This window comes from Nerophis ophidion, linkage group LG24, assembly GCF_033978795.1.
Source record: "Nerophis ophidion isolate RoL-2023_Sa linkage group LG24, RoL_Noph_v1.0, whole genome shotgun sequence".
Taxonomy (NCBI): domain Eukaryota; kingdom Metazoa; phylum Chordata; class Actinopteri; order Syngnathiformes; family Syngnathidae; genus Nerophis; species Nerophis ophidion.
This window is the reverse complement of record NC_084634.1, coordinates 3,309,742-3,325,419: the sequence shown is the minus strand read 5'-3', so window position 1 is coordinate 3,325,419 and position 15,678 is coordinate 3,309,742. Positions and strand designations below refer to the sequence as shown.

General features: G+C 45.7%; 1 protein-coding gene across 3 annotated transcripts; it reads left to right on the top strand.

Annotated features, from left to right (window-relative positions):
• Positions 1-224: 224 nt before the first annotated feature.
• LOC133541985 (cell surface glycoprotein 1-like) lies at positions 225-15,324 on the top strand. 3 transcript variants are annotated; one of them, XM_061885737.1, is made up of 7 exons: positions 225-366; positions 3,156-3,278; positions 6,487-6,667; positions 6,923-9,012; positions 9,872-10,385; positions 10,466-12,137; positions 13,483-15,324. In XM_061885737.1, exons 2-5 carry the CDS (start codon positions 3,156-3,158, stop codon positions 10,292-10,294), a joined length of 2,817 nt encoding a protein of 938 aa, XP_061741721.1. In that variant the 5' UTR covers positions 225-366; the 3' UTR covers positions 10,295-10,385; positions 10,466-12,137; positions 13,483-15,324. The 3 variants fall into 3 exon arrangements, with proteins under 3 accessions (XP_061741721.1, XP_061741723.1, XP_061741720.1); XM_061885739.1 differs by having other exon boundaries at positions 10,466-12,680; positions 14,414-15,324; XM_061885736.1 differs by having other exon boundaries at positions 10,466-15,324.
• The last annotated feature ends 354 nt before the right edge of the window (positions 15,325-15,678 follow it).

Sequence of the window (15,678 nt, the reverse complement as noted above, 5' to 3'; positions counted from 1 at the left end):
TCATTTAAAACCTAATTTAGTCTTTTTTTTTTAAGGCGCCTTCATCCTGTCCGTGTGCACGGATTAGTTTGGTGGGATTAGAGACAGATGTAAAGCAGAAATCGAGATCAAATCTAATCCTGTCGCTCTAACCCTCTCTCTCTCTCTCATTGGATTAAGGCGCCGCAGGCCACGCCCCTCTACTCCACTGCAATTGGGCGGGACGTAAACCGGGCGGCGGGCCGCCGTCCAATAAGGATGCGTCAGAGGCGGAAGTGGGCAGGTCCGGGCGGAAGTGGGCAGATGTTGCGTTGAAGGAGCGAGGTCAAGCTTCCCCGCGACCGAGACCCGGAATATCTCGAGTGGACGCACGAAGACACGCTGAAGGTGAGCCCGGATTAAACTTTATTTCGGTACTGTGGACTCAACAATGACCTTTTATTCACGGCAATGTCTTTATTGTTATTCTACCGAACTTTCACCCTAATAAGTATATGAGTCATTAATGTTTGCTAATATTAGCTAAACATACATTAGCTTAACATTAAAGCGGTTTAATAGGCGTTTAATCGTATTTGTCTTCGATTATTATCACTTTTTGGCTTTTACCTTCTCGCTAAGTAAATAATTTTAAAGTACATTTACATGTTAATAGTAAAGCACATATACATATTATAACATCTGCCGTCCAATAAGGAGGCGGCAGAGGCGGAAGTGGACGGGTCCGGGCGGAAGTGGCTGGGATGTCCAAAGTGCGGTCCGGGGGCCATTTGTGGCCCACAGCTAATCGTTTAGGGGCCCGCCACACATTCTGTAAAAATTGCAAAATTGATAGTATTGCAAAAATAAAAAATAAATAAACATTTAAAAAGAGTGGAATTTAATAAGAAAAAGTGGCAATGTTGACACAAAGTTAGTTAGTTTTCGGTTTTTTCCATTGCTAAAAAAAAAAGGATATTTAAAAAAAATTATGATAATATATTTTTCTTTATATTAATTTTGTTCTTTTAATTTTTGGCTTTTTGGAGGGGGGAGGGAAAAAGTGTTTGTTCCTCAGTAAAATTATTATGATTTCCCTGTCAAATGAATAAATAAATGTTATATAAAAAAAATAAAGGCAATATTGACATAAAAAAAAAAACACAGATTTTTATTATGATATTTTAAGTATATTTTAGTTTTTTGGAGAGAGCGCTTCTAATATTTAACATTGAGGGTGTCTAAATGTTTTCCATCACTTAAAAGTCAAGTGTGCGGGGGCCTTTTTTATGTTGTTTTTTTTACTTAAAAAAATGATATAAATATATATTTTTTTATTTTATTTAGTTCATTAATTAATTAACTTTTATTTTTTGGGGGGGCAGGGGGCAAAAGTGTTTGTTTCTCAGTACTTGTATTATGATTTCCCTGTCAAATGAATAAATACATTTTATGTAAAAAAATAAAGCCAATATTGGCATAAAATAAAGAAAAAAACAGTGATTTTCATTATTATATTTTAAGTATATTTTAGTTTTTTGAGAGAGAGCTTCTAATATTTTAGATTGAGGGTGTCTAAACATTTTCCAAGGGCTGCATACTTAAAAGTCAAGTGTGCGGGGGCCATTTTAATGTTTTTTGTTTTGTTTTAATAAAAAAAAAAAAAAAAAGATTTAAAATGTTTTAGTTTTTTATTTTAATTAATTAATTTTATTTATTTATTTTTGGGGCTTTTTTGTTTCTCAGTACAATTATTATGATTTCTCTGTCAAATGAATAAATAAATATTATGTAAAAAAATAAAGCCAATATTGGCATAAAATAAAGAAAAAAACAGTGATTTTTATTATTATATTTTAAGTATATTTTAGTTTTTTGAGAGAGAGCTTCTAATATTTTAGATCGAGGGTGTCTAAACATTTTTCCAAGGGCTGCATACTTAAAAGTCAAGTGTGCGGGGGCCATTTTAATGTTTTTTTTGTTATGTTTTAATTTTTAAAAAAAAAGGAGATTTAAAATTTTTTAGTTTTTGATTTTAATTAATTAATTTTATTTATTTTTTGGGCTTTTTTGTTTCTCAGTACAATTATTATGATTTCCCTGTCAAATGAATAAATAAATATTATATAGAAAAATAAAACCAATATTGACATAAAGAAAAAAAAAACTGTGATTATTATTTATATTTTAAGTATATTTTAGTTTTTTGAGAGAGAGAGCTTCTAATATTTTACATCAAGGGTGTCTAAACATTTTCCAAGGGCTGCATACTTAAAAGTCAAGTGTGCGGGGGCCATTTAAATGTGTTTAAAAAAAATAAAAATAAAAATAAAAATGGATATTTGAAAAAAAAAATGAATTAATTTTATTATTTTGGCTTTTTTGAGGGGGGAGGGAAAAATTGTTTGTTTCTCAGTACAATTATTATGATTTCCCTGTCAAATGAATAAATATTATATAAAAAATAAAGCCAATATTGACATAAAATAAAAAATAAAAACACTAATTTTTATCATATTTTAAGTATATTTTAGTTTTTTGAGAGAGAGCTTCTAATATTTGACATCAAGGGTGTCTAAACATTTTCCAAGGGCTGCATACTTAAAAGTCGAGTGTGCGGGGGACATTTTAATATTTTTTTTATTTTTATTTAAAAAAAAAAGGATATTTAAAAAAAAAAAAAAAGTTTAATTATTTAATTTGATTGTTTTTGGGCTTTTTTGAGGGTGGACGGAAGTGTTTGTTTCTCAGTCATTTTTGTTTTAAAAAAAAAGGATATTTATAAAAAAAATTAAAAAATGTTTATTTAATTTTATTATTTTGGCTTTTTTTGAGGGGGGAGGTAAAAGTGTTTGTTTCTCAGTAATTTTTATTTGAAAAAATAAAAAAAGTTTTTTTAATTATTTATCCATCCATCCATCCATTTTCTACCGCTTATTCCCTTTCGGGGTCGCGTGGGGCGCTGGCGCCTATCTCAGCTACAATCGGGCGGAAGGCGGGGTACACCCTGGACAAGTCGCCACCTCATCACAGGGCCAACACAGATAGACAGACAACATTCACACTCACATTCACACACTAGGGCCAATTTTTCCACTATGAAATGAATACATAAATATTATATATATATATAAAAAAAAAAAAATAAACATTAAAAATACAAAACACACTAATTTTTAAATGTATTTTCCTGCCAGATGTCATTTGCCAGTGAGAAGCTGTACAACGGCTACCTGAGGACCAACATGCCGACCATTGTGAGCACGGTGAAAGTGAGAGAGATGGTGGTCCATCTGCCGTGTCTGACCGCTCACGACAGGGTGAGTTCTTACATCGGGGAATTTTTGGGGAAGAGATTGAAAGGAACAAGTGGTGGAAAAATGGATGGATGGATGAAGATTGAACTAACCACTAACCCTTGAACACGGGACTCCATCACAATTTGCCATGATGTTAGCAGTGACGGAGCAGGGAGGGGCTAAGAATACCAGCTCTTTTTGCTGTAATATGGATTCTCTAGTCAAAATACTTTTGATACCTGAGGTAATTTGTATCATTAATAGGAACACAGTGGAAAAAATATATAATGTTAAATAAATACGTAATATAATAATTAAAAAATCAGTAATAATAATATTATACAATTATTAATAATAATAAATAAATAATTTATTCTTAATGCAAAGCTTTTTAAAATGTTTGTTGATTTTTGACGTATAAAGTCCATAAATACATTTAAACACATGTCAAAATGGACGGGACCGACTTTTGCTGGTGATTCCTGCCTTAACCTATTCAACATATCTTTACCTGCACAGTACCTACCTTCTCTGCATTGTGTGGTCACGCTGGTGCTTCCTGCTTTTAAGCAGCCGTCTTAAGACGGCAGCAGCGCAGCAGCATCAGCGCAGCAGTTCTTCAAAGGCTCGTCAAATCAAAATCAGAAGGGTTCAATCTCTCTCCTGTGCGAGTTTGAAGCCGACACAACAAACGCGCTCAGAGGAGATCATGTTTGAAAAAAGGTGACAGGTTTTTACAAAACTTTTGTTTTGAAGGGGTTTTTGCCAACTTCCTGTTGATTTTTGCATAACGATGTCAATGAATGAAATGTAGGTCTAAGTGAGACCTACATAGAGGTTTTTGTTTCATGTCTCTACGACATTCCTACCGGAAGTTACAAGCAGTTTTGTCTGTTTTTTTCCTATAGGGCGCTAGAGCGCAATTTTGAGTTTTTGATTAGATCGCAATTTTTGCAAGTCCCCATGTGTGTGTTAAATTTGGTGAGTTTTGAAGAATGTTACGGGTGTCAAATTACAGCTCAAAGAGGCAGCGGTATAATAATAATTAAAGCTGCAAGCAGCGTTGGTCGGGTCCGCCTTTGGCCGCTGCCAAGCCCTGGTCTAAGTCAGACCTACATAGAGGTCTTTGTTTCATGTCTCTACGACATTCCTAACAGAAGTTACAAGCAGTTTTATCTGGGTTTTTTCCTAGGGGGCGCTAAAACGCAATTTTGACTTTCATGGTTTGTTTTATTATTAGATGGCAATTTTCGCCAGTCCTGATGTGTGTGTAAAATTTGGTGAGTTTTGAAGCATGTTAAGGGGGTCAAATTACAGATCGGCGTTTCTGGATGTTGTTGATAAATGCCTTTCGCTTTGCATAGTAGAGCTTTAACTTGCACTTTGAAGCATTTTAAGGAGGTCAAATTACAGCTCAAAGAGGCGAAAATGTCATTTTTTAGGTAATTTTGCGCAAGGGTTCTTTGAATGCGCGTCACATCAAAACCGGAGAAGTAATCAAAACTCTTTCGATAACTTTTAATCAGAAGGGTTCAATCGCTCTCCTGTGTGAGTTTGAAGCCGAAACGACAAACGAGCTCAGAGGACATAACGTTTGAAAAAAGGTGACGGGTGTTTACAAATCTTTTATTTTGAAGGGGTAATTTTGAACTTCCTGTTGATTTTAACTGAAAGATGTCAATTATTAAAATGTAGGTCTAAGTGAGACCTACATAGAGGTTTTTGTTTCAGGTCTCTCCGACATTCCTATCGGAAGTTACAAGCAGTTTTGTCTGTTTTCTCTTCATGGGAGCAGTTTTTTCTGTGTTTTATTAAAAAATTGCGCTAGAGCGCATTTTTGAGTTTTGGGGTTGTTTTTTTTTTCATGAGATCGCAATTTTTGCCAGTCCTGATGTGTGTGCCAAGTTTGGTGAGTTTTGAAGCATTTTAAGGGGGTCGAATTACAGCTCAAAGAGGCAAAAAATAGCATTTTTTGCGAAAATGTTGCTTTGAATGGGTTTTTGCCAACTTCCTGTTGATTTTTGCTATAGAAGTTTCCAATTGGAAATGTAGGTCTAAGTCAGACCTACCTTTCAAAGAGGCAGCGGTATTATAATAATAAAACATTAAAGCTGCAAGCAGCGTTGGTCGGGTCCGCCTTTGGCTGCTGCCGCCGCTACTCAAGCCCTGATCTAAGTCAGACCAACATAGAGGTTTTAATTTCATGTCTCTACGACATTTCTAACAGAAGTTACATGCAGTTTTGTCTGGGTTTTCTCCTAGGGGGCGCTGGAGCGCAATTTAGATTTTTAGGGTTTGGTTTTTTATTAGATGACAATTTTCGCCAGTCCTGATGTGTGTGTAAAATTTGAAGAGTTTTAAAGCATGATAAGTGGGTCAAATTACAGATTGGCGTTTCTGGATGTTGTTGATGAATGGCTTTCGCTTTGTATAGTAGAGCTTTAACTTGCACTTTGAAGCATTTTAAAGGGGTCAAATTACAGCTCAAAGAGGCAAAAATGACATTTTTTAGGTAACTTTGCGCAGGGGTTCTTTGAAGGCGCGTAAAATCAAAACCGGAGCAGTAATCAAAACTCTGTTCTATACTTTTAATCAGAAGGGTTCAATCTCTCTCCTGTGCGAGTTTGAAGCCGAAACGACAAACGCGCTCAGAGGAGATAACTTTTGAAAAAAGGTGACGGGTGTTTACAAAACTTTTATTTTGAAGGGGTAATATTTAACTTCCTGTTGATTTTTGCTGAAGGATGTCAATTTCAAAATGTAGGTCTAAGTGAGACCTACATAGAAGTTTTTGTTTCATGTCTTTCCGGCATTCCTACCGGAAGTTACAAGCAGTTTTGTCTGTGTTTTCTTCCTAGAAGCAGTTTTTTCTGTGTTTTATTCAAAAATTGCGCTAGAGCGCATTTTTTTTTTTCTCATGAGATCGCAATTTTTGCCAGTCCTGATGTGTGTGCCAAGTTTGGTGAGTTTTGAAGCATTTTAAGGGGGTCGAATTACAGCTCAAAGGGGCAAAAATAGCATTTTTTGCGAAAATTTTGCCAACTTCCTGTTGATTTTTGCTATAGAAGTTTCCAATTGGAAATGTAGGTCTAAGTCAGACCTACCTTTCAAAGAGGCAACGGTATAATAATAATAAAACCTTAGAAATACAATAGGGTCCTCTGTCCCAAAGGGACATTCGGTCCCTAAAATGGGGTTGATGTGGTATGGGTGTGGTGTGTGCTTGCAGGAGACCATCGAGGCCAGGAGGGCGAAGTGCAGCAACTCTGACGGCATGGTTCTTCTCCTGGACTGCCTGAAGAGGAGGGAGAACTGGCCCGAGCACTTCATCAACGCGCTGGAGATGTGCGAGCACACCAGGATCGCGGCCGAGGTCCGGGCGGAATACAACGCTCTGAGGGGCGCCCACGGTAAGCATTGTTGCGGACCTTATAGCGCCGCTTCTCGCACCTCACAAAACACTACGACTAACATTGTAATACAGTAGCGTAGTAGGTCTAGGTATTCATTAAAAAAACAAGTTTTGTTTTTGGCCACTAACATTACGCACAGTCTGAACAGTAACACTGTGCTTTGAATATTGAACCAAGTGATTCTCTGGCGTAGAGTTAGAATTTATGATGTGCTCTCTACACTGTAGTAACACATTGTTTGCATCGCCTTAGACTCCAACCCAAGCTCTCCTTCGCCAGCTGCGAAGACAACCAATGTCCATCCGGCTCCAGATGCACCCCACCTCCTCGTGCTCGAGACCAGTGCAGGTCACCGCCGGGCCGCCGCCACACCCCCTCCGGTAACTGAAGCACAGCCTAAAGCTTCTGTTCCGGCTCCCGGGCCTGAGTCGCCCGACCGAGTGCGTCTCCGAGAGAATGCCAAGCCGGAGACGCTGGATCCGGCTCGCCCCGGGCCGGAGGAGACCTCTCAGTCCGAATTCCTGGACGTTTCCCACCTTGATCAAGTGAGCCCAGGAGAGGTTTCAGCGGTGCCGACTGAACAGAGCGACATGGTCTCAGACATGACCCCCGAACAGAACACAGACTGCAACCCCAGCTTTCCTTCGACCAAGGAGGAGGCGAAAGTACATCCGGCTCCAGATGAACCTCACCTCCCCTTGCCCGAGACCAAACACCGAGCATGTCTCCAAGAGAGCGCCGAGCCGGAGGAGACCTCTCCGTCCGACTTCCTGGACGTTTCCCACCCTGGTCAAGTGAGCCCAGGAGAGGTTTCAGCAGTGCCGACTGAACAGAGCGACGTGGTCTCAGACGTGACCCCCGAACAGAACACAGACTCCAACCCCAGCTTTCCTTCGCCAGTCCCTCCGGCCTCAGATGAACCTCACCTCCCCGTGCCCGAGACCAGTGCAGGTAACAGCCAGGCCGCCGCCGCTCCGCCAACCCCTCCACAACCCGCCTCCAATGCCACACCCCCTACGGAAACTGAAGCATCAGCGCCGGCTCCTGCGCCGGCTCCCGCGCCCGCAACCAATTCGCCCCCTTCGCCCGACCGAGCGTGTCTCCAAGAGAACGCCGAGCCGGAGGAGACCTCTCCTTTCGACTTCCTGGACGTTTCCAACCCTGATCAAGTGAGCCCAGGAGAGGTTTCAGCAGTGCCGACTGAACAGAACGACGTGGTCTCAAACGTGACCCCTGAGCAGAACACAGACTCCAACCCCAGCTCTCCTTCGCCAGCTGCGGAGGCGACCAATGTCCACCTAGCTCCAGATGAACCTCACCTCCCCGTGCCCGAGACCAGACACCGAGCGTGTCTCCAAGAGAGCGCCGAGCCGGAGGAGACCTCTCCGTCCGACTTCCTGGATGTTTCCCACCCTGATCAAGTGAGCCCAGGAGAGGTTTCAGCGGTGCCGACTGAACAGAGCGACGTGGTCTCAGACGTGACACCCGAGCAGAACACAGACTCCAACCCCAGCTCTCCTTCGCCAGCTGCGGAGGCGGCCAATGTCCATCCGGCTCCAGATGAACCTCAACTCCCTGTGCCCGAGACCAGTGCAGGTCACAGCCAGGCCTCCGCCGCGGCGCTATCCCATCTGCAACCCGACCCCAATGCCACACCCTCTCCAGAAACTAAAGCACAGCCTGAAGCATCTGCACCGGCTCCCGCACCCATGTCGCCCCCCTCACCCGACCGAGTGTGTCTCCAAGAGAGCGCCGAGCTGGAGGAGACTTCTCCGTCCGACTTCGTGGACGTTTCCCACCCTAATCAAGTGAGCCCAGGAGAGGTTTCAGCGGTGCCGACTGAACAGAGCGACGTGGTCTCAGACGTGACCCTTGAGCAGAACACAGACTACAACCCCAGCTCTCCTTCGCCAGATGCGGAGGCGGCCAATGTCCATCCGACTCCAGATGAACCTCAACCCCCCGTGCCCGAGACCAGTGCAGGTCACAGCCAGGCCTCCGCCGCGGCGCTATCCCCTCCGCAACCCGACCCCAATGCCACACCCTCTCCAGAAACTAAAGCACAGCCGGAAGCTTCTGCACCGGCTCCCGCACCCGCGTTGCCCCCCTCGCCCGACCGAGCGTGTCTCCAAGAGAGCGCCGAGCCGGAGGAGACTTCTCCATCCGGCTTCGTGGACGTTTCCCACCCTAATCAAGTGAGCCCAGGAGAGGTTTCAGCGGTGCCGACTGAACAGAGCGACGTGGTCTCAGACGTGACCCCCGGGCGGCCCCCTGGTGAGACCACAGACCCTCCGGTGGAAGAGGTCGCCGCTGTCACCCTGGAGCCGGAAGAAAATTCCCTGGTGAGAAAAAACCCTCATTCTGTTTGTTGTTAGGACTACAAGGACCAGGTAGAGGCTTCAAAGACTCATTCTTGCTACTTTAACCCCAGACCAGGAAGGTCTTCACTTGAGCATAAAACATTGGCTATTCGACTCAGTGGTATGGCACATCACTACGTAGTTGATTCTCTGGAATCTATCAAATAATAGTGAAGTCCGGCCTCCTGGTCCTTGTCTTTTTTTGGAAATCCGTCCCTCAAAACAGTTAGGAGTACTACGGAACACTACTTGTGTTCTCTCAAGAACAGTATCGGTAGGTAGGTCTTTATGTCATTGCACAGGTACAACAAAACTTAAGTTTTCAGCACAAACCCCTTGAAGATGTGCAGGGTTACAGAACAGGAACGCTGATGAGTCACCACAAAAGATGGGGGAAATACGCTAGGAGAGCACGAGTAAAAAAATACAATCTAGACTGGGCTCCTAAGGGGTTCCAGTCTGGAGAGGGATAAAGCCTCCATAGCAAAGCACATAAACATCCAGACTTGCAAGAGGGGAGGGAGTGGGGGGGCTACGGTGGCAGGCTGCAGCTCTTCAGGCGCTGCCCAGTTGTCCATCACCCCTAAGGGTTTCGTGTCTGGGAGAGGATGAGTACAGAAATACAATGGGGAGGAAAACACTTCATAGAAAAGCACATATACATCTTACAACATACATCTCCAGACTTGCAACAGAGGGGAGGGAATGGGGGGCTACGGTGGCAGGCTGCAGCTCTTCAGGTGCTGCCCAGTTGTCCATCACCCCTAATGGTTTTGCATCAAGGATAGGAGGTGGGGGTATATTTTTTGGGGGTTTTAAAGGCTGTGTTCTGATGTCCAAGGTGTGTTCAGTACCTGATGCCTCGCAGACCGAAAGCACATCCGTGAGCTCCGCCCTCCTCGCCGACGACCTGACCGTGGGACTGAGCCTGCCCTGCCCGCTTCTCAGCGCCCAGCCGCCGACCACCTACTCGGGCAACACAGACCGTCTGGAATTCAGCGACTTTGCAGAAGGAGAGACGAGCGCCGGACCCGAGGAAAACCCCCCGGAGGAAGAGGAGGTGCGGGTGCAGGTGATGCACGTCACCCAGCAGCCGTCGCTCCTCGACCTCGACGGCCAGAGCGTCAGCAACGGCGACGCCTCCAAGCGCGAGGAACCCGCCAACCCCTCCTCCGGCCGGCTGACCGCCAACAGCAAGTACATCCTGACGGCACTGGGCGTGGGCGCCGGCGCACTGCTGATGGCGTGGAAGTGGAAGCATTAAGGCCGGGGGGGGGGGCGAAGGAAGCATGCCTCATTGTCGTGGCTCGTCTCTGCAGGTGTGTCTTTCAGCAGCTCACCTGTCCGCTTCTCAGGTGAGTCGCTGCATGCGTGGTAGAAATGTTTCTATCTAGAAATGTGAATTAGATAGTCATTTACGTTCCGTCCTTTACAGCACCTGTGAGGAAAGCATGTAGGTGCACGGGGGACCCTGATTGGACAAACTTCGGGTGGACGGACTGGCGGTGACAACATTTTTTGACCACGTCTTACGCAACACTTGAGCTTAGCTTTTGTTTTTAGCTTTAAAGTTTTTATTGTTAACATTTATTTTGCAGATTAAACTACAACTTTAGTCCAAAAATAGCTTTAAGTGCATATAAAAGTGCACCACCTGTCCTGGCTCCGCCCACAGCCTCTGGTTTAGAACCTGGAAAGCTTGGAAAGGCCGATAAATTATGTCTACTACGCTACTGTATCTTAATATTGTCATTATGGTGGTACTTAATGAATACTTAGGTCTACTATGCTACTGTATTTTAATGTTGTTATTATAAATGACTACGCTGTCGGGCGAAAACATGTCCAACTATTTAAAGTTCGACTCGCCACGTCTAGATTTTTTGAATTTTGTAGTTACACGCACCCATAAACACTTGGAGACGAGTCAGGATAGAGGGAAAGATGAACGCAGCCATGTGCAGAGACATCCGGGTAATTTGTGCGTTTGAGAGCGGTTCTCTATGCAAATGAGTGTCAGGGGATGGGGGAGGGTGTCGGTCAATAGGGAGGATATGTCAGTCGATAGTGGAGGGTGTGCCAGTCGATAAGGAGGGTGTGTCGGTCAATGGCTGAGGGTGTGTCAGCCGATAGCGAAGGGTGTGTCAGACGATGGCTGGGAGAGTTTCAGTCGATGGCGAAGGGTGTGTCAGTGGATGGGGAGGGTGTGTCAGTCGATGAGGAGGGTGTGTCAGTCAATAGTGGGGTGTGTGTCAGTCGATAGTGGAGGGTGTGTCAGTCGATAGTGGAGGGTGTGTCAGTCGATAGGGAGGGTGTGTCGGTCAATGGCTGAGGGTCTGTCAGTCGATAGTGGAGGGTGTGTTAGTCGATGGGGAGGGTGTGTCAGTCGATGGGGAGGGTGTGTCAGACGATAGGGAGGGTGTATCAGTCCTTGGTGTAGGGTGTGTCATTCGATAAGGAGGGTGTGTCGGTCAATGGCTGAGGGTGTGTCAGTCGATAGTGGAGGGTGTGTCAGTCGATATTGGAGGGTGTGTCAGTCGATAGCTGGGAGAGTTTCAGTCGATGGTGGAGGGTGTGTCAGTGGATGGTGGAAGGTGTGTCAGTCGATGGGGAGGGTGTGTCAGTCGATGAGGAGGGTGTGCCAGTCTATGAGGAGGGTGTGCCAGTCGATAGGGAGGGTGTGTCAGTCGATGAGGAGGGTGTGCCAGTCGATAGGGAGGGTGTGTCAGTCAATGGTGGAGGGTGTGTCAGTCAATGGTGGAGGGTGTGTCAGTCGATGGCTGGGAGAGTTTCAGTCGATGGCGAAGGGTGTGTCAGTGGATGGGCAGGGTGTGTCAGTCGATGGGGAGGGTGTGTCAGTCGATGAGGAGGGTGTGCCAGTCTATGAGGAGGGTGTGCCAGTCGATAGGGAGGGTGTGTCAGTCGATGAGGAGGGTGTGCCAGTCGATAGGGAGGGTGTGTCGGTCAATGGCTGAGGGTGTGTCAGTCGATAGTGGAGGGTGTGTCAGTCAATGGTGGAGGGTGTGTCAGTCGATGGCTGGGAGAGTTTCAGTCGATGGCGAAGGGTGTGTCAGTGGATGGGCAGGGTGTGTCAGTCGATGAGGAGGGTGTGTCAGTCGATAGTGGAGGGTGTGTCAGTCGATGGGGAGGGTGTGTCAGTCGATAGTGGAGGGTGTGTCAGTCAATAGTGGAGGTTGTGTCAGTCGATAGGGAGGGTGTGTCGGTCAATGGCTGAGGGTCTGTCAGTCGATAGTGGAGGGTGTGTCAGTCGATGGGGAGGGTGTGTCAGTCGATAGGGAGGGTGTATCAGTCCTTGGTGTAGGGTGTGTCATTCGATAAGGAGGGTGTGTCGGTCAATGGCTGAGGGTGTGTCAGTCGATAGTGGAGGGTGTGTCAGTCGATAGTGGAGGGTGTGTCAGTCGATATTGGAGGGTGTGTCAGTCGATGGCTGGGAGAGTTTCAGTCGATGGTGGAGGGTGTGTCAGCGGATGGTGGAAGGTGTGTCAGTCGATGAGGAGGGTGTGCCAGTCGATAGGGAGGGTGTGTCAGTCAATGGCTGAGGGTGTGTCAGTCGATAGTGGAGGGTGTGTCAGTCGATGGAGGAGGGTGTGTTAGTGGATGTTGGAGGGTGTGTCAGTGGATGGTGGAGGGTGTGTCAGTGGATGGTGGAGGGTGTGTCAGTCGATAGGCAGGGTGTGTCGGTCAATGGCGAAGGGTGTGTCAGTCGATAGTGGAGGGTGTGTCAGTCAATGGCAAATGAGTGTCGGGATGGCGGTCAATAGGGAGGATGTGTCAGTCCTTGGTGTAGGGTGTGTCATTCGATAGGGAGGGTGTATCATTCGATAGTGGAGGGTGTGTCAGTCAATGGCAAATGAGTGTCGGGATGGCGGTCAATAGGGAGGATGTGTCAGTCCTTGGTGTAGGGTGTGTCATTCGATAGGGAGGGTGTATCATTCGATAGTGGAGGGTGTGTCAGTCGATATTGGAGGGTGTGTCAGTCGATGGCTGGGAGAGTTTCAGTCGATGGTGGAGGGTGTGTCAGTGGATGGTGGAAGGTGTGTCAGTCGATGAGGAGGGTGTGCCAGTCGATAGGGAGGGTGTGTCAGTCAATGGCTGAGGGTGTGTCAGTCGATAGTGGAGGGTGTGTCAGTCGATGGAGGAGGGTGTGTCAGTGGATGTTGGAGGGTGTGTCAGTGGATGGTGGAGGGTGTGTCAGTGGATGGTGGAGGGTGTGTCAGTCGATAGGCAGGGTGTGTCGGTCAATGGCGAAGGGTGTGTCAGTCGATAGTGGAGGGTGTGTCAGTCAATGGCAAATGAGTGTCGGGATGGCGGTCAATAGGGAGGATGTGTCAGTCCTTGGTGTAGGGTGTGTCATTCGATAGGGAGGGTGTATCATTCGATAGGGAGGGTGTGTCGGTCAATGGCTGAGGGTGTGTCAGTGGATGGTGGAAGGTGTGTCAGTCGATGGGGAGGGTGTGTCAGTCATTAGTGGAGGGTGTGTCAGTCGATAGGGAGGGTGTGTCGGTCAATGGCGAAGGGTGTGTCAGTCGATAGTGGAGGGTGTGTCAGTCAATGGCAAATGAGTGTCGGGATGGCGGTCAATAGGGAGGATGTGTCAGTCCTTGGTGTAGGGTGTGTCATTCGATAGGGAGGGTGTATCATTCGATAGTGGAGGGTGTGTCAGTCAATGGCAAATGAGTGTCGGGATGGCGGTCAATAGGGAGGATGTGTCAGTCCTTGGTGTAGGGTGTGTCATTCGATAGGGAGGGTGTATCATTCGATAGTGGAGGGTGTGTCAGTCGATATTGGAGGGTGTGTCAGTCGATGGCTGGGAGAGTTTCAGTCGATGGTGGAGGGTGTGTCAGTGGATGGTGGAAGGTGTGTCAGTCGATGAGGAGGGTGTGCCAGTCGATAGGGAGGGTGTGTCAGTCAATGGCTGAGGGTGTGTCAGTCGATAGTGGAGGGTGTGTCAGTCGATGGAGGAGGGTGTGTCAGTGGATGTTGGAGGGTGTGTCAGTGGATGGTGGAGGGTGTGTCAGTGGATGGTGGAGGGTGTGTCAGTCGATAGGCAGGGTGTGTCGGTCAATGGCGAAGGGTGTGTCAGTCGATAGTGGAGGGTGTGTCAGTCAATGGCAAATGAGTGTCGGGATGGCGGTCAATAGGGAGGATGTGTCAGTCCTTGGTGTAGGGTGTGTCATTCGATAGGGAGGGTGTATCATTCGATAGGGAGGGTGTGTCGGTCAATGGCTGAGGGTGTGTCAGTGGATGGTGGAAGGTGTGTCAGTCGATGGGGAGGGTGTGTCAGTCATTAGTGGAGGGTGTGTCAGTCGATAGGGAGGGTGTGTCGGTCGATGGCTGAGGGTGTGTCAGTGGATGGTGGAAGGTGTGTCAGTCATTAGTGGAGGGTGTGTGAGTCATTAGTGGAGGGTGTGTCAGTCGATAGGGAGGGTGTGTCGGTCGATGGCTGGGAGAGTTTCAGTCGATGGTGAAGGACCATTCGCCTCCATGGTGACAAATAAAGTATCTTTATCACTGGAACACAAGTAAAATCAAAACATGCTTCACTACACACCAACTTCACTACTTCACTAGCTCACCTGCATCAAAATGTAAACAAACGCCATGGGTGGATCTATATCTTACATCCACTGTAATGATATCAGGTACAGGCATGAATCTAGTTGATACTACTATGATCACGTCGATAATTTTTGGCATCACAACATCTTTGTTTTTTATTATGTTTAGGAAATACGTGCCTGGACACACGAGGACTTTGAATATGATCCTGTCACTACTTGGTATCGCATCGATACCTACATGTGTGGTATCGTCCAGATTCAATGTCAAGTATCAAAGAAGAGAAGAATAAGGGATTATTACATTTGAACAGAAGTGGACATAGAACATGTTCAAACAAAGTAAGCAGATATTAACAGTAAATTATTTTTTTTACAGTTTGTCCCTTTACTATTAAAAGACAAGTTGTCTAGTGTGTTGACTATTTTATATTTGATTTATTAACTTTTTATTGACATCCATAAATGTGATGAGTGGACATCATGCCGGACTTTACTAGCTGCAGTGTGTGACTTCAGCCACAAGAGGGCGCCATCCCCTCACTGAGTTGCATTGGCGCAGAGAGCCCAGATGGTCAAAAGTTTACGTACACTTGTAACGAACATGACGTCATGGCTGTCTTGACTTCCCAGTCATTTCTACAATGATGTGATTGGAGCACATATTTGTTGCTCACTAAAAACATTCATAAAGTTTGCTTCTTTTATGAATTTATTATGGCTCAACTGAAAATGTGATCAAAAGTATACGTACAGCAATGTTAATATTTGGCAAGTTTTACTGCAATAAGGCGCTTTTGTTCGCCATCCACAAGATTCTAACTGAGTTTTTAACCACAAAATTGCTGCAGTTCTGCTAAATGTGTTGCTATTCCTGACATGGACTTGTTTCTTCAGCATTGTCACCAACCTTTTTGAAAGCAAGAGCTACTTCTTGGGTACTGATTAATGCCAAGGGCTACCAGTTTGATACACACTTCAATAAATTGCCAGAAATAGCCAATTTGCTCAATTTACCTTTAATAAATAAATCTATATATATAAAAAAATGGGTCATTCCGTCTTACAT